The 25,806-nt window shown below is 47.5% G+C and overlaps 1 protein-coding gene across 5 annotated transcripts in view; it reads right to left on the bottom strand.

Moving 5' to 3' along the window:
* The window catches only part of PTPRF (protein tyrosine phosphatase receptor type F), a 229,752-nt gene that overhangs the window by 106,442 nt on the left and 97,504 nt on the right, over positions 1-25,806 (bottom strand). For all 5 annotated transcript variants that reach the window (XM_040407837.1, XM_040407836.1, XM_040407839.1 and 2 more), the window contains exons 3-4: positions 5,626-5,771; positions 4,725-4,866 (exon numbers count right to left, since the gene is read on the bottom strand). In XM_040407837.1, coding sequence (XP_040263771.1) covers positions 4,725-4,866; positions 5,626-5,771 — 288 coding nt within the window. The remainder of the gene's footprint in view (positions 1-4,724; positions 4,867-5,625; positions 5,772-25,806) is intronic.

The raw sequence follows: 25,806 nt of genomic DNA, 5'->3' as shown, positions 1-25,806 counted from the left end.
ACGTGGTCACAGCAGCAACGGGGGACGGAATTCTTAAAAAAATATAACATTAATGCTTATAAAAATGTCTCACTCCCCTTTTCTAAAATTCACATCCCCACCCATCCTTGGTTGAACTTGAAGGACTTACTGTATTTTTCTGATAAGACACTTTTTTCCTCCTCATGATAATCAGTTTACACTTCAGGTCACGCGTGCATATAGCATACCTCCCAACCATCCCAGATCTGGCAGGGCAGTCCCGGATTGCAGTGACTGTCCCGCTTTCTGACAGCTGTCTCTGCGTCCATAGGAAGCAGAGACAGTTGCCTGTATTATGATGAAGCAGAGAGCCATCGCTGGCATCGGCTCCCTGCTTCATCATTCCTGCCGGATCTCCTCGCCTCTCGTCTCCTCCACAGACCAGAGCAACCGATGTCCTGCTGCTGCTACGAACAAGCTAAGTATGTGGTGTTTATGTTATTTTTACTTTCTGTGAGGGGCACATAACAGGGCATATTACTGGGGGCACATAACAGGGCATATTACTGGGGGCACATAACAGGGCATATTACTGGGGGCACATAACAGGGCATATTACTGGGGGCACATAACAGGGCATATTACTGGGGGCACATAACATGGCATATTACTGGGGGCACATAACAGGGCATATTACTGGGGGCACATAACAGGGCATATTACTGGGGGCACATAACAGGGCATAATTCTGTGAGGGGGCACAATATGGGCATAAATACTGTTCGGTGGCATAAAGGGGGAATATTTAATATGTGGGGGCATTAAGAGGACTGGTTGAGATTAGGTGCATAGTTATGTTTTGGGCGGAGTTAGAGGCGTGGTCGAGTGCAGAAAAAATTTGCCACGCGATGTGTCCCTCTTTGTTTAGAAAGTTGGGAGGTATAATATAGTAACTAGGATGTTGCAGGCCATATATAAAATGCACACAGGATAATCCGATCACATAACTTAATCCCTGGGAGATTGGAATCTAAAGAGCAAGATAATGCTATAAGCATGAATACTGCAGCTCAGTGAGGAGGCAAGGGCTCCCGGTGACTCTACAATTTGTCTGCGAGGAGGCGAGGGCTCCCGGTGACTCTACAATATGTCTGCGAGGGCTCCCGGTGACTCTACAATTTGTCTGCGAGGAGGCGAGGGCTCCCGGTGACTCTACAATTTGTCTGCGAGGAGGCGAGGGCTCCCGGTGACTCTACAATATGTCTGCGAGGAGGCGAGGGCTCACGGTGACTCTACAATATGTCTGCGAGGAGGCGAGGGCTCACGGTGACTCTACAATATGTCTGCGAGGAGGCGAGGGCTCACGGTGACTCTACAATATGTCTGCGAGGACTCCCAGTGACTCTACAATATGTCTGCGAGGAGGCGAGGGCTCACGGTGACTCTACAATATGTCTGCGAGGGCTCCCGGTGACTCTACAATATGTCTGCGAGGAGGCGAGGGCTCCCGGTGACTCTACAATATGTCTGCGAGGGCTCCCGGTGACTCTACAATATGTCTGCGAGGAGGCGAGGGCTCACGGTGACTCTACAATATGTCCGGAAGGAGGCGAGGGCTCCCGGTGACTCTACAATATGTCTGCGAGGAGGCGAGGGCTCACGGTTACTCTACAATATGTCTGTGAGGAGGCGAGGGCTCACGGTGACTCTACAATATGTCTGCGAGGAGGCGAGGGCTCCCGGTGACTCTACAATAGGTCTGCGAGGAGGCGAGGGCTCCCAGAGACTCTACAATATGTCCGGAAGGAGGCGAGGGCTTCCGGTGACTCTACAATAGGTCTGCGAGGAGGCGAGGGCTCCCGGTGACTCTACAATATGTCCGCGAGGAGGCGAGGGCTCCCAGTGACTCTACAATAGGTCTGCGAGGAGGCGAGGGCTCCCAGTGACTCTACAATATGTCTGAAAGGAGGCGAGGGCTTCCAGAGACTCTACAATATGTCTGCGAGGAGGCGAGGGCTCCCAGAGACTCTACAATATGTCCGGAAGGAGGCGAGGGCTCCCAGTGACTCTACAATAGGTCTGCCAGGAGGCGAGGGCTCACGGTGACTCTACAATAGGTCTGCGAGGAGGCGAGGGCTCACGGTGACTCTACAATAGGTCTGCGAGGAGGCGAGGGCTCCCAGAGACTCTACAATATGTCCGGAAGGAGGCGAGGGCTCCCGGTGACTCTACAATATGTCCGGAAGGAGGCAAGGGCTCCCAGAGACTCTACAATATGTCCGGAAGGAGGCGAGGGCTCCCAGAGACTCTACAATATGTCCGGAAGGAGGCGAGGGCTCCCGGTGACTCTACAATATGTCCGGAAGGAGGCAAGGGCTCCCAGTCACTCTACAATATGTCCGCGAGAAGGCAAGGGCTCCCAGTCACTCTACAATATGTCCGCGAGAAGGCAAGGGCTCCCGGTGACTCTACAATATGTCCGCGAGGAGGCGAGGGCTCCCGGTGACTAATATGTCCGTGAGGAGGCGAGGGCTCCCGGTGACTCTACAATATGTCCGCGAGGAGGCGAGGGCTCCCGGTGACTCTACAATATGTCCGCGAGGAGGCGAGGGCTCCCGGAGACTCTACAATATGAAGAGATTTAACACAGGAGACCCAGCAATAGAAAGCCAACACACAATGGAGGCTGTTAAATATAACGCCTGTGAGTATGGATTTTCTTCAGCCATGTTATTACACAGGAGGATCCGAGGTAGATCCTACACTGGTTTCATTCTGTGTGGCCTAACATAGTAGATTTACAAGACTTTAAAAGGTAAAAAAACCTCATATATTTCAGCTTCTCAGAACCACAGGGAGTCTTAATGGCCTCCTCCACAAAGCAGCCCCTCAGTCCAGTCTATCCATGACTTCATTGACTTTGGGTCATTCAGGCCTTGGCCAGGTTTCTGAGTGTCATGCCAATGCTATGATACAAGAGGAGCTCTCAAAGTTTGGGTTTATTTTTGAGATTTAAAGGGTTACTGTCTCCAGAATATGGAGGGGGGGATAAGTGCGCAGGTAGGTGATGGGGCAGGAAGCAAACTGTGGGCTCAATGGGAGGATTGCAGATCTGTCTACTGACCTCAGAGAGAAGCAGCGATCTGTCACACGTCAGAGCCTGAGTGCACAATGACGCAGCCGATCCAATAGGACACTTCTGGGCTGCTGCAGAATGATCACAGGGAAGAGACCTACCATGTTCGGACCTTCCGAGAAAACCTGCTGGTCTTAAGATGGAGGAGCAATGACTGCAGACTGCTTGGCCAGTGAGCACAGGGTTCATCACATGAACCAATTGTATTTTCTTTGCATCAAGCACTGAACCCACATTTTGCAGTCGGCAGATATACTTAACCATGGAATAAGCCACCGAAGGCCTCTTTCAGACGAGCGTCCTGGATTTGCTCCAGATGCGTCCCAGGTACATTGCGGGAAACCCGCGCAAGTGCGCACACAATTTCAGTCAGTTTTGACTGCGATTGTGTTGTTCAGTTTTTAGCATGCGGGTGCAATGCGTTTTGCACACGCGTGATAAAAAACTGAATGTGATACCCAGACCCGAACTTCTTCACTGAAGTTCGGTTGTGGGTTCGGTGTTGTGTAGCTAATGGAAAATAATAGCATTCTTAATACAGAATGCTTACTAAAATGTGGCTTGAGGGGTTAAAAAAATAAAAAAAATAACTCACCTCATCCACTTGATCGCGCAGCCACGCTCTCACCACGTGGTGACATCAGTGCAGGTCCTGCTGAATGAAAATAGATCTTTCTATCTTCATTCAGCAGGACTTCTGCTGACGTCACCACGTGGTGAGCGCAATTACATCATCAAAAAGTGGATGAGGGGGTGGATGAGTGGAGTTATTTTTTTATTTATTTTTTAACCCCTCAAGCCACATTATACTTTGCATTCTGTATTAAGAATGCTATTATTTTCCCTTGTAACCATGTTATAAGGGAAAATAATACAGTGAATTTACTTTAATGGGGTCCGGGGTTGCTCATCCCCATTATCTCCTAGCAACCATGCGTGAGAATGGCATTGCATCCGCACTTGCTTGCGGATGTTTGCGATTTTCATTCAGCCCCATTCATTTCTATGGGGCCTGCATTGCATGAAAAAACGCAGAATATAGAACAGGCTGCGATTTTCACGCAACGCACAAGTGATGCATGAAAATCACTGCTCATCTGCACAGCACCATTGAAGTGAATGGGTCTGGATTCAGTGCGGGTGCAATGCGTTCACCTCACGTATTGCACCTGCGCCGAATTCTCGCCTGTGTGAAAGGGGCCTAACAGGACACAGTTGCATCAAAGTACATGTGACCTGAACACATCTAATCCACGCACTTTCGAAGTTTGCTGCCCGGAAATTGAACCATGCAGATTGTTGAATCCAGAGCGTGTCGGTTTGTACTGCAGATTGTTATAGCAGAGCTGATCACTTAATTTAGAGGGGTGAAATCCTCAGTGATATCTGCTGCAGATCCGCAGAAAAATCTGCAGATTTTTGGGTGGATTTTCGGTTATTTGCTGGTGGCTTTGTATTAGACTTTATTGCTTAGCTATTGCTACTCTAAGGCTCTGTTCACATTAGCAGTGAAGCACTCTACTCTGGTGCATGAGGCCTAAGCGGAAGCCATGCACTAGTGTGAACAGGGCTCTCACTTCGTATGGTAGATTTCACTATAAATCAAGTGCGGGCAGCTGCGTCCTACCTTCCAGAACAGTCAGTTTGGCGTTGCTGTTGATTTCTCCCATGCTGTTGGTTGCTGTGCACTCGTATATCGCTTCATCCCTGTGAACCCGCAGGGGTTGTATTCGAAGAACAGACCCAGATCCATCGTCAAACTCTATAACCTAAAGAACAGAAGAGTCAACATTAGGCGGCTGCAAACCCTGCACTGGATGACATCGGCTTGCTACGTACATAACCGCTTATAATATGGAAGAAGCTGCATCACAGAACGCTTTTTAGTCACCTCTTATTAACCCCCTGTGGCAGTACATGTTTTCTGTAATACAACCGAGCCCTGCCCAGGGCTAATTAAGCTTAGATCTTCTATATATTTTACATATAATAACTAGCTTCTCCTGGGAGCAGCAGAGACATTGTGTGAATCAGCTCCAATGCTGCTACTGCGTAGATATTCCCAGAATACTGGCGCTATAGTCATGGAGGAGTGCAGTGAAAAAACTGTCGATTTAGGTGGAGGCACCGACTGCAAAGAGACAAATGAGACAAAGCCGGGAGGCAGGCAGCGCATCTGATACAAAGGAACTAATTCCTCTCCTCGTTTCAGCGCGATCTTTCCTTTTATTCCATAATACCGGCTGATAAAATGATTTCAATTCCACCCATTAAATCTCTGCCTGGAACACAGAGAACAATTCTCATTTTATATGAAGAGAACCCATTTACTTATCAGTGACACAGAGAGAGGAGAGTGACCCGTCATTATTGCCAGGGATGACAGCCGCGGGTGTGGAGAAGGTGGTTACAGAAGGGAGGACATTACATGGCGGAGATCTGGAGGAACATTCTGTTTCACCGTAGTATCAAGGCTCGCTGATGGGACGGACGGACGGCTGGCCCTGGCGCCCAGTGGGGACACTTACCTCGAAGCGCTGTGAGCTGACTTTTTTCCCTTTTTTCATCCAGGTGATTCTTGGCTTTGGATCCCCTGTGGCCTGGCAGACGAAGGAGGAGACGCCACCTGATATTCCAATCTGGTCATCCGGCTTCCGGATAAAGACTGGCTCACCTGCGGAGGAAGAAGACATGAAGCATTAGGCATGGTGCCCCAGATCTAACCAGCGCCCGGGTCTGTGGACGCCTGCGCTGCAATAAACACAGATGTGAATGCGCTGTCACCTACTGCAAATGTGAGAGAGCGCAAGACACAGACACAAGCTGACATATAGGAAAAACAGGACACACGGTCACGGGTAGAAATGTCAGCATACCCAGGTCACAACACTACTGTACCACACGATGAGTGCAAGCTATCGATCTGCCTCATCCGCCAATTATACGGGGCAGAAAAGTCCCTTCCATGATTACAATCCCATCTCACATCACAACATAGATCTATAGTCCACAGAGATGGCGCAAAACTTCTTATAACAGTACCGAAATCCTCGTGCCTTCCTCTATAAGCTGTTTACTTTCCTCTTCTGTGAATACCGCACTCTGCTCCCCTCGTCTGACCTACCCCCCTCGTCTGACCTCCCTCTCGTCTGACCTCCTCCTCTCTCGTCTGACCTCCTCCTCTCTCGTCTGACCTCCTCCTCTCTCGTCTGACCTCCTCCTCTCTCGTCTGACCTCCTCCTCTCTCGTCTGACCTACCCCCCTCGTCTGACCTACCCCCCTCGTCTGACCTACCCCTCTCGTCTGACCTACCCCCCTCGTCTGACCTACCCCCCTCGTCTGACCTACCCCCCTCGTCTGACCTACCCCTCTCGTCTGACCTACCCCCCTCGTCTGACCTACCCCCCTCGTCTGACCTACCCCCCTCGTCTGACCTACCCCTCTCGTCTGACCTACCCCTCTCGTCTGACCTACCCCTCTCGCCTGACCTACCCCTCTCGCCTGACCTACCCCTCTCGTCTGACCTCCTCCTCTCACACCTCCTACTATGGTCCCTTAACAAAACATAAAATCATCTGCCCTCCATTTCATTTGGTGCTTTATAAGCTTATAATTAATGATCACAAGTAACTTCGCCTTTTATTACGCACAGATACTTTTCACGTACAGCCCCTCTGCATTAGACAGAATACCATGTATTCAATTTTAAGAAAGTCATGAATTCTAGGACTCATAAGTTCTGGTTAGATATAAGGGGGTGCTCAGCTATCCAAGAGCTAGAGGCCCATATAATGTCCATGCACAGCGGCAGGTCCTATGCCGCATCAATCCCTGGTGCATGGAGTCGGCAGATGGATTATAGCACAAAGCATCTGATGAACTCTTAAAGACAAGAATCTTTGCGAACAGCAAAGAGTCTTCATGAAAAACCCTCCATCGTTCTGTGCATGCAGCTCCTGCGCAGGCCTATGTGCCTAGGTATAGGAGAGGCCTACACAGAGCGGTCATACCCTTGGATGCAGCGAGATCTTGCAGCAATCATAACAAGCAACTATTAAATTATATGTTTATAACTGACGGGGGAGAATCTCGCCAATTATAAACCTATGTAAAATGTCTCAGAAGATCCAGGATCTTGGATTTGATGTTCAGAAAAGAAAAATATTCCTAGTTTTGGCAAGTGTTTTCTTTGTGATAATTAGACTTTGTGACAATAAGACTCTACGGAACGATCATCTACAAAACCAAAACTGCAAGAAAAAGAAAAAAAGTTGATTTCCATCAGAAGGAATACGCTCCTAAAGGAAACTTCTAGAGGTCACAAAAAGTGAGACTGCTGACCCCGAGACTGGTCCCATAGGAGGCGTCTCTTCTACTACCATGATCTGATCTTCTGGGTGGATGGAGCTTGGTTGCCACATACTGTAAATGGGTGATGATGGGAAGTATGTGCCAAATACCAGCCAGGAGCCACTACAATGGAGGAATTGTACTGCAACGCTGGTGTTCTTTCTGGTGTCTGTCCACATGACGCAGATGATATCAACCAGGGATTACAGAGGCACCGGTGAAATGACAGGACCATAAATGAAGTGAGGAACGTCACCAGATATGGTGACAGGGGGATGACTCCATGCTATCTGGCGCCCTGAGCGCTGTCCCGGCTTGTCACGCTCACGCACCAGGTGGCGGCACAGTTAATGGCTGAGAGAAGATTCTGTCAGTCAATATCACTGGAAATGTATCAATGGAAATCTGTCAGGCTGTGATAAAAGTATTGATCTGGTTCTGGAGGGGCAGGAGGATTCTACGGGACTCCTAATCTGCTCTGAGCTCCCGGAGACACCGCCTGGACAGCTGCAGATATAATGGGGTCTTGTATGGGCAGGGGGGCTCGTAAGGAACGATCTGACAGTCTGGCAACAAGATAACTGTTGGTTCAGCTGACTGCCATATCTCCTGGTCCCCCGTACACATGCATGCTCGGCTCGGCTGAGAGGGGAAGGGGAGAAAGACCTTGCCAGACAACTCCAGAGGGTGACTTATCTGCCCAAAAAGGATCAGGCCCCATGAAGGAGAGGGGAGACCTGGTACGCATTAGATGGTCAGGCGATCTCCAAGCCAACAGGTTAGGCAGCTTTAGTTAGAAAATTCCATTCCACACTTTATAATAATCTTATTTCTGTAATAGAAATCTGCTTTCCGTGTACCGACTCCTTGTTAATCTTGTGCTTATGCATGGCAGCCAATCTGAAAAAGAGGAGCTGGAGTATAAAGCACAAAGGACAGCCTTAGTGTCTGTTGAGGGATGTATTAAACATTGCAGCTAATCAGTAGTCATTAGGAGTCCGGTTGTGTTTTTACGTGTAGCAGACAATCCTGTTAACGACTGAACAAGAGATGGCAAATTTTTATGAATACAACCAGTTGCGTTACAGATGTCGTGCGCCGTCAGAACCGGCGCTGCGGTCCACCATGACCCTGATCCCTCAGTCAGGATAAATCCACAGGACGCCGCCGCATGAATGTGTTTTACGCCTCTATGTAATAGACTGGGGCAGCGGTGAAGTGTGGACAGTATAAGGGGCAGGCCCTGAGCAGATGAAGCCGCCATATTGCCGACAGATGACGGCAGGGACCTGGGCCGGGTTCCCTTTCAGACTCTGATCGCTGCTAACTGCATTACAAGTCACTTTGGCTGCAATAATTCGATGCCGATGAAGGCGCGAGCTCCATAAAGCACATTACAGACGACATTAGCGCTGTTTTTGCTGTATGAACAGGGATCCTCAGGTACATTTCCTATCAGCTACATCCACTCTGCGCCTCATTATTCCATTAGACTGATGAACTGGCAGCGCATCAAGAAGGAGAGGTTCCTGACTGCAAAGAGCTCCTGAAAGGGAGCGATTCCTCCGTGTGTCAAGGGCAAAGATCCAGACAAAGCCCCCCCCCCCCCCCTCCTTCCTGAACAGGGGTCCCCGGGGGTAAAAGGGCCCGACATCACGGAGATCGAAGCCTGGAGGTAGCCACGTCAGTGTTAATGGAGGCCATAAATAATATATCATGGTAAAGTAGCCAGCGTGACTGCTTTAGGGTAAGGAGAGAGATGCTGCTTGGTTAATAGCTTATAAAGTGCGGAGGTGAGCGGGGACGCAGGACGCCGGCTTAATGGGAGATTTCTGCCGGAAAATAGGAAGATCTCAGAAAATCGGCGAATCAGAAGGAATTCTACAAATAAAGCGGACTCCGTGCGTCTACTCAATGGGAAGCAATGGAAACGTGATGCTTTGTAGCCCCAATTCATCGCCCCCCTCCTAGATGATGGCAGCAGCTCCAACATTATCTCAGGAGATTGCTATTTAAGGCATTGTACAATTATACCAAGCAGATCGCCTGCACAATGAAGATACAGAAATGGATTTGGGGAATACTACATCTTCTTATGGAGAGCGCTAGCAAGCTCTGCCACCAGATATAAGGTAGCTATCCTATAAGTCAATGTTCAACCCTTTAAACCGGCCTAGAGACATGACTTAACTTATTAACTAAGCCAGCATCTCAGCTGCAGACAGCTGTTTCAGGGCGATTGCTCCTCATCAGTGCAGAGAACTGGCCTCACTGGGAAGGTGAAGTTGTGAAGTGACTCCTAATGTCCGTTTATGTAGTTATACCTGTGCTTGGAAGGCGACAACCATTATGACCCCAACTTCTACAGGGTATCCTAAAGACCTGAAAAGCAGATCTGCCGGGTTATGCAGGGGACGCGTCATAACTCTAGTGGAAAGCTGGAACATAAAATGCATTCTTCTTAGGACCTGTTCACACCACACCTGTACATCTGATGTACCCATAGACGTATTCCTCTGACGGGTGCCGACTAGTGGCCTCAGCTGGGCTGGAATATGTCGGGACGACACTATGCAGAGGGATCCCATGCTATATACCCAAGATGGAAAGTGTGATGTGTACCACGCGTAGATCCTGTTCCTGCAGATGACTTTGCCCAGGATTCTGTCCCAGTTCCATACGGAATATTGTCACTGATCCCAGCAGCTCCCAGAGTCGCTCATGAACGCAGAACCGCAGTGAGTGTCAGATGAAGCGCCGTCATCCTGCACTCAGTCGGGGTTATCCCAGGGGATGCTGGGAGAGGCCGCTACCATATGTTCAGGTTTCATCATCCCAATATCAAATATCCCTCCGACGCCGCGGCCGTCAGCGCCTTATCGGGAATGCAGCTAATAAGGAAGATGCGACATTTAACCTACAGAGATTTTCTGCTGCGAGCTCCAATTTACATTAATGAATGCGTTATCCCGTAGATCTCCAAATAACAGCGCTATTACCGGAGCGGCTCGTACGGTGCCACGCTAATCCTAATGGCAGTTAATGGCACAGATAATGAGCGCCATGAAGACTCACAGCTGATTGGCTGCCAGGGTGCGGCCCCCTGGAGGGTCGCTCTACGCGGCCTAAATAACTGAATTAAGGGATTACTCATATTAATTGTTTACCTGAAAAGGTTCTCATGGAAACGTGCAGGCGGCTGCAATGTCTCCAGAGACGAGCCGGTAGATCGTGGAGGGGATCTCTGCCTCGTACACGGTGCCGTTAGGTTCACAGATGTACTGCACTTTATGTCAGTCGCTCCAAACTGACGGCTCCATAAATTGTGACCCGTACAGGTGTGAACAAGATGGCGGCTTCTGCTATACAAAGCTTACAGCGCAGGTTACATGACATCACTTCATGCAACCAAGTCCATAACAAGACTGGCGACCCGATTGTGATAAAGATTGCACCGTTATTTTTAGCGCTGGAGGTTGGGCCTCCCTGCTTTATTCCACGCGGTCCGCTCCTCTCCGTGTCACACGCACAATGCCGTTACACACACTGGTTTACTCTACATAACAATCCGCTCATTGTACTGGGAGAATTCACAGCGCAGAAGAATGACAGCTTGTCCTTGGGAGAAGGCCAGGAAAAAAGAAAAGGATCCAGGGAGGTTTTCAGAACGTCAGCTCTTCAGCCCAGATCCTAACAGAAAGCGCAGCAGTAACTCGTATGGAAGCCGCCATTACCTGTGATTTGTAGTTTATCTACACAGTGCAAATAATATGGATGCAGGATATGCTCGCAATACTAACCCAAACTAAAATGCTCCACTGGGGACCCCACAAGTATCCAGAGAGAATGATAGGAATAGAGTGTGAGCCACGAGGCATCTTATGGCTCCCAGCGTGGATCAATAGTCTGGATACTTGTACCAGGCCGGTGATTGAAGCTCCGCAATGACCCCCATGTCCCAGCCATTTCACCATCATCCCTGCTGCCACCAGGCAATAATGTCACAGAGCTGCGAAGTTCAGCGATAACGGCGAGACGAGAAGAAAAAAGCGCTGACGGCAGCAGCGAGCCCTTCTCTCCATCTCTCTCTCAGAGCTGCCGTAACTTTGCCGCTTGTCAAAAACAAGGATGGCCATTTTACTGAGGGTGACACGGCCGCCGCCGCCGCCGAGGGGACCTTGGGATAGAAATATTTAAGGCGAGCTGCGTCGCTCCGAGCCCAGGGAGGAAAAACTTATTTAAGGCTTGCTCGGCTAATAAATTCTGATGCGAGCTTATTCTCATTCGTCGCCGGCTGCAGCCCAACACATATTTCTGTCCGCACGAGGCTGGCGGCGCGGTCAAGGCTGAGAGCAATCTCCCTGCCCCCTGCGGGGTTCTAACAGTTCTGCAACCATCCACACACAGAGCCTGATTTGTCTTCCATCCATCCTGCTTCCTTATCACCCTGCGGCTTGGGGTTTCCGAAGTAACCCAATTCCAGTCACATCAAAAAGCGGCAAAGCCCTGAAGAGCAACGCTGAGCAAGGTGCACTGAATGCAAAAAAGCCCTGCATTGTCCCACTCAGCTCTGCAGAGCATTGCAACAGAAATACAGTGCATGCACCATGAGGAGACCCCCTGCAGAGCATTGCAATTCACGTACAGAGCTTGAATTGTTAACAGTCCCCTCGATCCCTGCAGAGCATTATCATACAGTGCATGAGTCCTACTCAGGTCTACTGACCCCTGCAGAGCATTGCATGGTCATATATGAGCTGGCATTCGTTTATTGACCGCTGCATAGTACTGATCCCATTTTTAACTGCAACATATTGTGTTTTATATCTGCTTAGCATGAAAACAAGTCTGTCAGCTTCATCTGTGCATCCTCGGCAGCATCCACAGGCCCAAAGGAAGAGAAAAGCACAAAACTGCCAATAATTCAGACCCCAAAAATGGTCTGCAACAACAAAAGGCTGTAAATAAATGAATACAAACAGATATTTTGGCGAGATATTCTGACATCTGCGGTGGAACGTGTCCAAGATTTGCTCTGCACATGGAGACCAGTGATAACTGGACATCTGATCCGGGTCACACCTGCAATCTCGGGGGGAAGGGGCTTGTATCGGGGGGAGGTATTTGTTGCTGCAGCCTGGAAAACATTTGCTTTGAACTGGCAGATTGTGAAATCCTTTCAGGGAATTGCATCCACCCCGTCCTCATCTCATTGCTGGTCCTGCTAATAACATGCGGCAGGGGATGATTTCAGATTATGGGGATTTCTAATCTTCTTTAGCAAATGATATCTGTAAACTGGTAAATCTGCTTGGAACGCAAGTGAGCAAAGAGATCCTCAACAATCAATATGGCGTCAATCATCTAATTGTCAAGTATCAGTCTCTCCACTGCTGTTTCCGCCATGTATCAATTTTATCACAACAGAAAAAGAAGAGAACTTCTGGATGATCGGATGCTGAGTTTATTTATTATACTCACGTATATAGCACTGAAATATTCTGCAGCGGAACATTATCATCCAACTGTCCCCAATGGGGCTCACAATCCGAGGTCCCGATCAGTCTATCTGTGGAGTGTGGGAGGAAACCGGAGAACCCGGAGGAAACCCAGGCAAACACGGGGAGAACATACAAACTCCATGCAGATGTTGTCCTTGGTTGGCTTTGAACCGCAAACTGCAAGGCACCAGTGCTAACCACTGAGCCGCCGCGAACCACTGAGCCGCCGCAAACCACTGAGCCGCCGCTAACCACTGAGCCGCCGCTAACCACTGAGCTGCCGCGCTGCCCCATTTATTGACAACCTCCCCCCTAATACGTGCGGCTGAACAGCAGTGATATCTCATCTCACTAGTTGCTACAAAAGTATAACATGCTACAAAATTTACCCAGGAGCAACCAATTTCAGGAGCCTTGTAACCAAAAAATGTTCACACAAGTGATACTATTGATAAGGGGCGGCAGATTTGCATTACTGTTTCCGATAACGCAGACGTCACTCAATTTTCTTGTTGACACAACATAATTTTCCTCGGGAAACATTAGAGATGCTGAAAAGGAACAGATGCTGCGACCGGAGCGGACACGATGCTCTGCGGTCGGCTCTTCTTATCCCTGAAGGTTTCAGGTTATGACCATTCTGGGGCGGAGGTCACACAGTCTGTTATTCCTTCCCTGCAGTGTGAACATGCGGTCCGCAATGCACGGGCACCGTCCGTGCGACAGGCGCATGGGTCCGCGATCCCTCCGTTCTGCAAAAAGAGCATGTTCTATCTGTTTGCGGTACAGAGCGGAACCCCAGAAAACACTCCATAGTGCTTCTTTAGTGTTGTGTTATGGATTTGCGGACCCATTGAAATGAATGGGTCCGCATCAGTGATGCGGAATGCACACGGAACGGTGCCACAGTATTGTGGATCCGCAAACTGGGTCCGCAATACGGCAACGGGCATCACACGTTCATGTGAACAAGCCCTTACTGCAAGTCCCAGATACTTCTCTCAGACCTGGGGTTTCCTGAACGGTAAATCTGCTCAGCAGTGATGGATGCTACATAATAATCCTGCTCATCCAGGCAGATTTACCAATCAAGAGTCTGAATGCAGTCACTGGGACGTGGTGGGAGCCCAGAAAGCAGCTGCATGAGCGGCAATTGGCTTCCAGCTTGATTTACAGCTATGCAATGTTCCCTGCGAAACCATCGAGATGCAGCTGAAAAGCGACACCAAGGACGTCCGGCAATAACAAACCATTTGCGCCGATGCAGGATGTGAATCTTTCAGAGATTATAATCCCTGGTCAATCACCAAAGCAATTTCAACCAATCATTCTCACAAAAGGCGATTGTCCTCAGCATTCATCGACGCCGCTCAGAGAGGGAATTTTCGAAAAGGTCAAATGACACGATCGCCATTCTATACACGAAAATACCAGGGCCTTATTACGGCAAAATCAAAGTCTGCATTTCACAGGAGACTTATGGAGGATGAAAAGGAATGGCTTTCCTCAGGACGGAGCGGCCGCTGACCTTCTTATTAGCGGATTCTTAAGGTTGTGCATCATCTACTAATTGCCCTCAAAAAGAGAAAAAAAACTGCACGTGGCGCGGTTATGGACGATCATCACAATAAATGGGGACGGTAAAATATTTACCAAACTGGAAGTGGAGACGATCAGATCTCTCCAAGTCTTCCCTCCAATCAATCACGGCCGGCGCTCCACACGATGCCGTTAAATGCGCGTTTCTGCAGCCCCTCTCCCATCATTCTCCGCTCGGGAACTCACAATGTTACTTAGTGCAATAGACATTTATGTAAATCAACGAACATGAGGCGTAAGAGCGAAAATGAGGAGTGATGAATAGCGTTCAGCGCCTGTAGCCATGGTGATGCCTCAATCAAGAACTCGAGACCGGCCTTAAAAATGCATAAGATATTACAGCAAAAGTGCATTTAATATAGCATCTTACGACGGAGCGCTCGCCTGCGCCGAGGCTACATATGAAGTACGGTAAAGTCGGACTCCTTTGGCTTGATGGAGGAGCAGCCCTGTCAGTACAACTATAAGTAGAGGGACACCGGGATGAGGATGCACGGGATAAAGTGGCCGTGACCCCACTCAGCGACCAATGCACTGATCTAAATGCCTAGGAAACTTCATTACCTGACTGGAAAGTGCAGCAAAGAGAAACCTGTGCCATCATATAAGATCCGCCTGACGTAAACCTTCCGTGTGAAGAGATCCCGAGGCCTCATAGACCACAGATAGACGGCTTCAGCTGCGGAATAAAATGATCTATCGGAAGCCGAAATGTCCCCCAAAAGGAGGTACCATACAAACAGCCGTGTAACCGTCCGTATACACTCCGAATTTTCCTCTCTCCCATCTATAGAGATGGCTATTCTGGTCTGCAATGATGACCGGAATAGGACATGTTCTATAATTTGCGGAAGGGACTTACGGAAGGGAGATACTCATGCACTGACCATTATTTTTTACGGACCCGTAGAAATGAATGGGTCCATGTGCAATCTGCAAAAAATGCGTATCGGACACAGGTGCAAAACATGGTTATAGGCATGAGGCCTAAAGATCTATAATAAGTATTGGGCCTCATGCACATGGCCGTCTCCATCCACTGATCCGCGAAATAAGGAGACCGGCTGGGGGAATGCCTGTTCTCGTCTGCCAAAGGATAGGACATGCGTTATTATTTGTGGAATGGCCGCACAGATGTGCACGACACACAGGTGTCATCTGTGTGCTATCCGCATTTTTGCAGCCCCATACAAATGATTGCGTCCGCGTGCTATCTGCAAATAATGTGGATCGGACACGGACCCAAAATATGGTTGTGTGGATGAGGCCTTACTCTTCATGCTGTAGATCTGCCATGTGTCTAGGGGGCAGTACACAACACAGAGCCAAATACAAAGCCTTTTACCCCGGAATCTCCTCCAGCAGGGAGGCGGCCGGCGTACTTTGCTCGCTTATTGACCAGGGTCCCAGTAGTGATAAATATCAAGGGTCGATTGTCCGCTCTATGGCACAGCTGGGCGCATTGTCATTATTTTGGAGAGAAGGGTGGCATCACTCTCCACATCCTGCCCTGACAGTGTCTACATCGGTCTGAACCCTATAATATTGCTATAAATACAACCTCGTCAAACACGTGTCAGCTTCCCGCACGCCAATCGTAAAGTGACAGTCAATAATTAGTTCACAGTCTATCCTCGAGAACATTAACCTGGCAAGCCTCCATTACAGTATGGCGCTGCGGGTCACATTGTGGATTATATCCACCCGCCAGGAGGAGCAATGAAGGCACCCGACACAAGGCCAGGGAGGAACACTACAGGGGTGCGGTGGTAGTAGTCACCCCAGGGTGGGGGGGGGGGGGGGGGGGAATACATAGGTGGGGGGGTACAGTAAATGGCATGTACTGGTTATTGGGGGCCGTTACAGATTTAGCATCAAGGCCCAAATGGCAGCGGTCTGACATGGTGCCAGGCTACAACATGACTGATGTCAATGGGACATGTGATATATACAACGGCCACATGGGGGGGTCCGGAGAGCCCCCACTGTATAAAAACATTAAGATACCCGTCTGCCGTCACCCAAAACCGGTTGACGCCTGAATGAACCAATTAATGGAGTCAAAACGTAAAGATGTGTAAATGCAATAGGATGGGACCAGATAAGAGAGATTCTGCTGAGGGAAGGTGAAGGGTCTACAAGCCCCCCCTGCGGAGACATTTACATCTCGTCTCATTACCTTATAGCAATGAATCTTCCTGTCCCTCCGCGGCTGATAAACACCCTGCATTTTACACCTATAAATATTTCAACTCCTCTAATGACATTCACCTTAACGAGTCTTCTTCATGTAGGAACGAATGCCCCAGGCCGGGCCCCCCCATATTCCCCTGTCCTCCCACGACGGGTTACATTTCACAATGGATATCCTTTCAGCGGCTGATATCAGTCACCTATAGGAGGTTGTCAGCCCTGGAGATGCCTATGGATCATGGGAGGTTTCTGCTCTCCTGGTCACTCACTCCATTGAGAAACACGAGGGTCTCAACCTCCCATGACTGACACCAGGGAGCAAATCTGCCCAGCCCGAGCTCCTGTGAATCTGGTGCAGGTCTAGGCTGCCTATGTAGTGGCCGATTATCGGGATTGAGCGTTACCGCGACCGCTTACTCCCGATAATCTGCCGCCGATCATTCCTAAATCTGCCCCATTGTATTCACCCACCGTACGGCCAGAATGGGCTGATAACAGGGAGAATCGCAACAAATCCATAAAAAACGGAGGGAAGACCGGCGGCAGGTGTACTGTAAACGTGGCGCACTTCTCAGTGTTAATACTTTATTGCATTTGCACGAAATCAGGGAAGAGGCCTATGGAGCCATAGGTCTAATATATACAGAATGGGGGAGGGGGCGATATGAGTGATGGGTGCATTTAGAAGATTGATAGGATACGGCCATTCAGCTCATATTTCATACAGCGGACATTAATACCACAAATGTGCCGTCTGTCATACACCGCAGCCCCAATCACATGCATCTCAATTAAAACCCACAGGCGGGTGCCCCTCACACCTCCAATAAGCTGAGGGTGGTCCCGGGGGGGGTGTCCTGCAACAGAGCATTTCCAGGATATAATCTGAATTAGTCTCCGCTGTGGATAAATGGCGTCTTGTCTGACACATTTCTGCACAGCAACACCATAAAGAAATTAAGGGGAAGGGGGGGGGGAGAGCAGACCCCCCCCCCCCCCCCCCCGATTCCTCCTCCTTGGGGGAAATAAGAGGCTTTGGTAAGAGCATCCTATCAGCCGCAGTGAGGGCACTTAGAGATAACTAGGGCCAGCGGGCCACCAGCTGGGCGCCCGGGCACTGGGATAAATCAGGCAGCTGGTCAGGAGCGTGAACATCTGGACTCTGCTGGGTCCAAGGCTTTTAGGGAAATCATGCGCCCTGGGCGGCGGAGAAGCTGCTCATCCAACCCCCGCTGCTCCATTGTCCTTAATGAACGACACAGAGGGGAAGACGTTTTACTGACACTTTCTGCACCCGTGGAACCGTCCACAGGAGCTCACACCACGTGGGGGGGCGCGGACCCTTCATAAAGGCTCCTCATCTGCTTCTAAGGCAAAAGTCATTCAGTCAGTGAGACGCGATGTCAGCACAGCCAATGTATTCTTCTCATTGCCTTTTGCAGCATGGTAACTCAGACTTAAAGGGGCCATCCAGAATTAGAAGAACATGGCTGCTTTATTTGTAGAAGAGCACCACCCCTGCCTGAAGTGAATGGAGCAGACTGGCGCTGCCACACACAACCTGTGGGCAGATGTGTTGCAGTTTTTGTTAGAAAGCAGCCATGTTTTTCTTATCCTGGACATCCCCTTTAAAGGGGACCTAAAGCTTTGTTGCAACACTTCTCAGAGAGCTCCACACCTTCAGGTTTCATCGGCTCTGCTTGGCTTCTCCAGCCTGTGGAGAATGGATCCCATAGACGGAGCACAGCGCGCTGACAAACAGGGGCGCACCTGGCCTTTCTGCTGCTACAGGGCGAAAACTGAAATAACGCACCCCCCTGCATGCCAAATTCTCAACCTAACCCCTTCCCTCCAGCCTTACTGCGCCTCACCTCGCCTCATTGCTGTACGATCGTGGTTTCACCAAAAGTTTAAGCCCCCTTTAATTCTTCCTATTAGAATGCTGTGCAATCGGTCACGATCCTCGTGGACACATATGATAGCTTCTGTATGCTACCCAGTTTTGGAGGAAATGTTATCGTATATGGCGGCACGGGCATCGGAAGCTCCTGGTACCACGAGGTGACAGATGTGTTTGATGAATCTGTGGCACAGGGAATCCCATATGCTGTAAGCGGTTATACATATGGATGACAGGAATCCCATATGGCAGGTATCAAGCAATGCCCCCCATCCCCCTGCATTGGGGAGGCCGGCACAGCTTTAATGCCCTCTTTGTAGCGCACTTTACACGCTCCTGGGAATTCGCGCCTCTTTGATAGACGTGGGGGAATAGTTTATTCCGACAATATCAATCGGTTCAGCCTTTTTCTTGAAGCGGGAGCCTGCAGAATTACACAGTAAAAACAGATTTAAGCTGCCACGTTTCTCCAGATTTACGGTCGGATTTTTTGCACAAAACACACTCTCTTCCCTCTGCCAGAGCAATGAGCACCTGTGGGCAGCGACAGATCACCGCAGCCCGGGCATAAAGCTCAGGAAATGGATAGTATATCTCACTTTTACAGCTTTTATTTTCTGGATTCGGCCCGGGAGCGAACAATTTGGGGGGAGAGGAGGTAGGGTACCACATCCTTAATGTCCTTGGTCCCTGACATGCTGAGGGATAGATGCCAAGTGCCAGGACATAGGAGGTGACAGAACGGACCTTGTAGAAGGAGGGAACGTCCTGGACATAAAACAAGATTATGGGCCATGAGGAACATCATCATTACTGCCTTATCGTTAGAGGCCGAAGGATGAATATATGGCGGCGTCAGGCGTCCACGGATCTATATGCAGTGGACAACCCCCTGCCTCTGTTCTTCTGGCTGGGATTTATAGTTCTACAACGACTAAGAACACTACAGCTAAATACAAGCTCTAAGCAGCAGGCAACGCCAAAGGATGCGGAGCTGGAGAAATCTAAGGTGCGGGGCCTAAATCTCGCCAGTCCACAGCAAATCTGGAAAGTCCACAACGAATCTGGCAGCCATCTTGGATGGATTTTTTGCTACTGTCGTGTCGCAGTCACAGTTATCATTATAAAAATTGTCGCAGTGTAATTGTGCCCTAAGTGTCACGTGACACGTCATCATGTAGCTCTAGTCTAAAACTACAAAATTTCGTAGTTTTATTCCGGCCGCCTCTCAGCATGTTTGCCGTGCTGCCGCCGGAACTCCAGCCCACCCCCATTATGGCGGCACGCGTGCACTACCGGCAGCACGGATCCGGTATGCTGTTCCGGCGGGTGAAGGCTGCCACTAATGTGAAAGTAGCCTAATCTAATGCTTTTTTATTTTTATTTTATTTTAAGACATTTTAGGGGTTGCCTCACATTTTTTTATTCCCTCAAACAACCCCTTTAAGAAGAATAGAGTCAATATTATGGAAGGGCTTTGAATAAGAACAAACTATAGAAAACCCCAGAAAATGAACTATTTGTCAGGGAGGCTGGACGAGCCCAGACAGAGCCTGAGATTTAATCTTGTAAATCGTCATTTTTATTTCTTAAATGCAGTAAATCAATATCATGCTCATAAATATTCAGGGATGTTTGTATTCTCAATGTAAATGATCCTCAGTAAAATCGATACAAAGCAAATCCATTACTTCCTATAACAAAGTGACTGAAACTCTACCCAGTCTCCAGGTGAAGAGGACCCAACCAGACACCGAGGATCTGTCATCACAGAAGATCTACACAAACCAGATATGATAACAGGAGAGATCATTACTAATCACTTCAATGGAGAACGCAATGCTGTTAATAAAACATCAAAGTTCAGCTAAAATCAAACTTTATTAAAGCTCCACTCACCATATATATTAAAACACTGGAGCAGGAATCAGTCCAGATATAGAAAAAAAAGGCTTATAACAGATTTTATTTCTACAAAATCTCTTTTTTATTCTCAACGTCTAAGGATAAAATAGAAATCCAATATTCTGAAGCAAAAACTATTGTCCAGCCCAAATGGTAATCAATATTCCAGTCCATTCATCTATAAGCAAGACAAACAAAGCTAAATGTATAAACCCAGCAAATATATAACAACTATAATACTGCCTCCTATGTACTAGAATAGAACTACTACAATACTGCTCCTATGTACAAGAATATAACTACTATAATACTGCTCCTATGTACAAGAATATAACTATTATAATACTGCTTCTATGTACAAGAATATAACTACTGTAATACTGCTCCTATGTACAAGAATATAACTACTATAATACTGCTCCTATGTGCAAGAATATAACTACTATAATACTGCTCCTATGTACAAGAATATAATTACTATAATACTGCTCCTATGTACAAGAATATAACTATTATAATACTGCTCCTATGTACAAGACTATAACTACTATAAAACTGCTCCTATGTATAAGAATATAACTACTATAATACTGCTCCTATGTACAAGACTATAACTACTATAAAACTGCTCCTATGTATAAGAATATAACTGCTATAATACTGCTCCTATGTACAAGAATATAACTACTATAATACTGCTCCTATCTACAGGAATATAACTACTATAATACTGCTCCTATGTACAAGAATATAACTACTATAATACTGCTCCTATGTACAAGAATATAACTACTATAATACTGCTCCTATGTACTAGAATATAACTACTATAATACTGCTCCTATGTACAAGAATATAACTACTATAATACTGCTCCTATGTACAAGAATATAACTACTATAATACTGCTCCTATTTACAAGAATATAACTACTATAATACTGCCTCCTATGTACAAGAATATAACTACTATAATACTGCTCCTATGTACAAGAATATAACTACTATAATACTGCTCCTATGTACAGGAATATAACTACTATAATACTGCTCCTATGTACAAGAATATAACTACTATAATACTGCTCCTATGTAGAGGAATATAACTACTATAATACTGCCTTCTATGTACAAGAATATAACTACTATAATACTGCCTTCTATGTACAAGAATATAACTACTATAATACTGCCTCCTATGTAGAGGAATATAACTACTATAATACCGCTCCTATGTACAAGAATATAACTACTATAATACTGCTCCTATGTAGAGGAATATAACTACTATAATACTGCCTTCTATGTACAAGAATATAACTACTATAATACTGCCTCCTATGTACAAGAATATAACTACTATAATACTGCTCCTATGTACAAGAATATAACTACTATAATACTGCTCCTATGTACAAGAATATAACTACTATAATACTGCTCCTATGTAGAGGAATATAACTACTATAATACTGCCTTCTATGTACAAGAATATAACTACTATAATACTGCTTCTATGTACAAGAATATAACTACTATAATACTGCCTCCTATGTAGAGGAATATAACTACTATAATACCGCTCCTATGTACAATAATATAACCACTATAATACTGCTCCTATGTAGAGGAATATAACTACTATAATACTGCCTTCTATGTACAAGAATATAACTACTATAATACTGCCTCCTATGTACAAGAATATAACTACTATAATACTGCTATGTACAAGAATATAACTACTATAATACTGCTCCTATGTACAAGAATATAACTACTATAATACTGCTCCTATGTACAAGAATATAACTACTATAATACTGCTCCTATATACAAGAATATAACTACTATAATACTGCTCCTATGTACAAGGATATAACTACTATAATACTGCTCTTATGTACAAGAATATAACTACTATAATACTGCTCCTATGTACAAGAATATAACTACTATAATACTGCTCCTATGTAGAGGAATATAAGATCACCTTGCTGTTATGTTGCCTGTGGTTATGACCATTTTGCTGACTAGTTACTTAGTGCAGATCCTACATTAGGATTTCTCAGTTTTTTGCCTCTTGTGGATATATTCGTGGCACTGAACGGGTGGGATAATGTAGGACTTCTCTGTAATGGATAAGGCGCTGAGATTATTAAACCTCTGGCTTCATTTCATAATTCGCCGTCTGATTGATTTCTCATAAATCACCGCTGTTATCTGAACAGGTTTTGCTCTCAGGAAAACAAAAAATAAATATCTGAAAATAAATAAATCCGCTGGTGTTTGTGATGGGGTGAAGCGGCGTCACTGGAGAATGACAGATGAGGCTGCGCCTCTATTCCGCTGCAGTCTCCTGCCTTTCTGAGGCTTCCATGTTCCTCCTTGGGGAGATTCTATGTTTCAGAATTCTTGGAAACTTCCTTATGCCAAACCGCCCCTCTGCACAAACACACGGGTCTGGCCAGAAAAGCTGCTGCAAACCGAACAGGCAGAGACACGTGGAGATGATTGTCTGTGGTGTCAACTCACAGTGACCCCTCAGGTGGAAGGCAGCTCGCCCTAGAAGTGCAGTTTAATGTGCAGCCAGCGCTGCATTACACGGAGATGATTGCTTCTATGAAACATTCTGCAAGAATGAATACAGCCTGAAAGAAAAGCATATAATAGTACCGCAGCCCTGCTGTCTGACTGAGGCTCACACCCCTATGTGCGGCACTCACCTGATAAAACATGGTAGCTTTATAATCATCTTTAATCTTAAGGTCCTGCTGGGCTTGTGCTTATACATGGCAGCCAGACTAACCAAGCAGAGCTGCAGTGTAAAACATGAAGGAGAGACCAGAGCAGCATCCTGAGCCTCTGATATGATGGGGGGTGGAGATCAGGCTATAGTAGTAGTGGAAAACCAGCTCACCCAGGGAAAGCACGACTTAAAGGGAACCTGTCACCGGGATTTTGTGTATAGAGCTAAGGACATGGGTTACTAGATGGCCGCTAGCACATCCGTAATACCCAGCGCCCATAGCTCTGTGTGCTTTTATTGTGTAAAAAAAACAGATTTTATACATATGCAAATTAGGCCGAATGCACACCGTGAACGGTCCGTGGTAACCCGGCCTGGCATCCAGCTGAGAGCAGGAGCGCACGGCGTCATTGGTTGCTATGACGCCGTGCGCTTCATGCCGCCGCTGCACTACAGTAATACACACATATGATCTATACGAGTGTATTACTGTAGTGCAGCGGCGGCATGAAGCGCACGGCTGGCTTTGCCGAACTGCCGGCTGTCAGTCACAGCGAAGGGGCAGGGAAGGGGGCGCAGTTACCGCTGCCTCCGTGACTTCAAGCCTGACTGGAAAATAGCGCAGACGGAGGATAGAAGAAAGTTTTTCATACTTCTGCCTCATCAGAATGCAGTAAGAAAATCATCATTAGAAACTCACTGCCGGCTACTTGAAGGCACTGCTGGCGGTTTGGGATGGGTTTTGCCGCTGACAGGTTCCCTTTAACTTTTAATGTTACTTATTTTGAACCTTCTCACTGACCATTAAACTGTAAAACCATCAGTTGTGTCGCCTTTTTGTTAGTGTCTTTCCCATCAGCTCTAATATTGAGGTGCAGGTATAATGTGGTTGGAGGCCGGCGGCTGCGGTCTCTTTTCTTCACTATGTATTCCCTACCTTCCACATCCATTATCATCTCATACTGACACTAAGGCGTCACTTCTGTCCTAAAACTGCATCCCCCAAACACTGCCCCCCGACATGTTTCACCGGCTGCTCTGACGTCTTCAGGGGATTATGTGCTTGATGGGCATAGCTGGATCTTTTAATAGTTCCTAATATTACGTCATCGTCATTAGCCTATCACACTCCGCGACATGACCTCTTAAAACTATAATATTTAGTACCTTCTCTCTTCTTGGAGTCATATCGCTCCTCCCATAGCAGACGTCTCCCTCTTATCAATGCTAATCCCGTACTCTCGCGTTCGCTTCTTAACATCCTGCGCATGTCAGTGGACTTAGACTGATTCTCGTCGCAGCGCATCAACTGCGCATGCTCGAGGACTTGGAATTCCAGCTTCGATATTCACTTCACTGCGCTTGCCCATCATCTTAAATGCTGAGCTCAGTTTAGTTACTACTGCGCATGCCTGGGATCTTTAAGGCTTGACTGATTCTCTCATTATTTCATATTAAATTACATGGGGCCCTGGTGCGAAAAATAATACCCCCCACCCCCAAATGCACATTTCTCCAGTCCAACTGACTCCAAACAGAACCAGGGCGGGCTAGTAGTACACTGGGACTAAGTGAGTAGGATTTGGGAAACTGGGAATGGATGGATCCGATCCAGTTTAATTAACAATAAGGTTAACCAAACCAACCAGCCTACCAGACAGAACTGGTCTGTAGATGTAGACTGGACTTGTGGTCGTGGAAGTGGAACTTGGCTGGCTGCCTGTCTTCAGTCTTCTGTGGGCGGCGGGCCGTGGGCCTTCCCTGGCGCTGGCAGAGACAGAGTCAGACTGTGGCTGGCTGCCAATGGCGCCTGCTCCCCTTCTTCAAGTTCTCTGCTCTGGGGGGCGGAGCCTGTGGCAACGTCAGCGAGACGTGCCTGCGTGTGCCGTGCATGCCGCTCCAGTCTCGAATCTCTTAAAGAGGCAGGCAGAGCGGCGGGGGGGCCCCTCCAGACCAGACCAGACAGTTTAATTACATTACTCCCTCCAGACCGGACCGCCCGAGACTCCTGCAGGGGGTTATTATTAGCACTGTCTGCAGCACCGGCACAGTATTCCCACACAGAATAGAAATAGAATTATAGAATAGTAGTTGCGGGCCAGCGCTGGAAATTGCCCCCCCTTGCCTCTATGGAAGCGCCGGCCCTTTACAGTATCACAGGCCTGCCATTAATTTAAATTGGCCGGACTTAACATGATTAAATATTTGGACATGATTGGTGGCATAATTTATATATTAATTGATAATCATATATTTACACATAATTAATAATTGTGCTCAAGATTTTATTTTTATATAGGTACATGCTTTTTATTTAAATAGCCCAATTTTTAACATGATTAAAGGGAACCTGTCACCTCCAAAAAACATCCCAAGCCGACAGCAATACCCGAGAGTAGCCAGCAGCAGTACCCGAAAGTAGCCAGCAGCAGTACCCGAGATTAGCCAGCAGCAGTACCCGAGAGTAGCCAGCAGCAGTACCCGAGAGTAGCCAGCAGCAGTACCTGAGAGTA

This window comes from Bufo bufo, chromosome 9 (genome assembly GCF_905171765.1).
Source record: "Bufo bufo chromosome 9, aBufBuf1.1, whole genome shotgun sequence".
NCBI lineage: Eukaryota > Metazoa > Chordata > Amphibia > Anura > Bufonidae > Bufo > Bufo bufo.
Note: the sequence above shows the minus strand (reverse complement) of the source record. Positions and strands in the feature narration are given on the sequence as shown.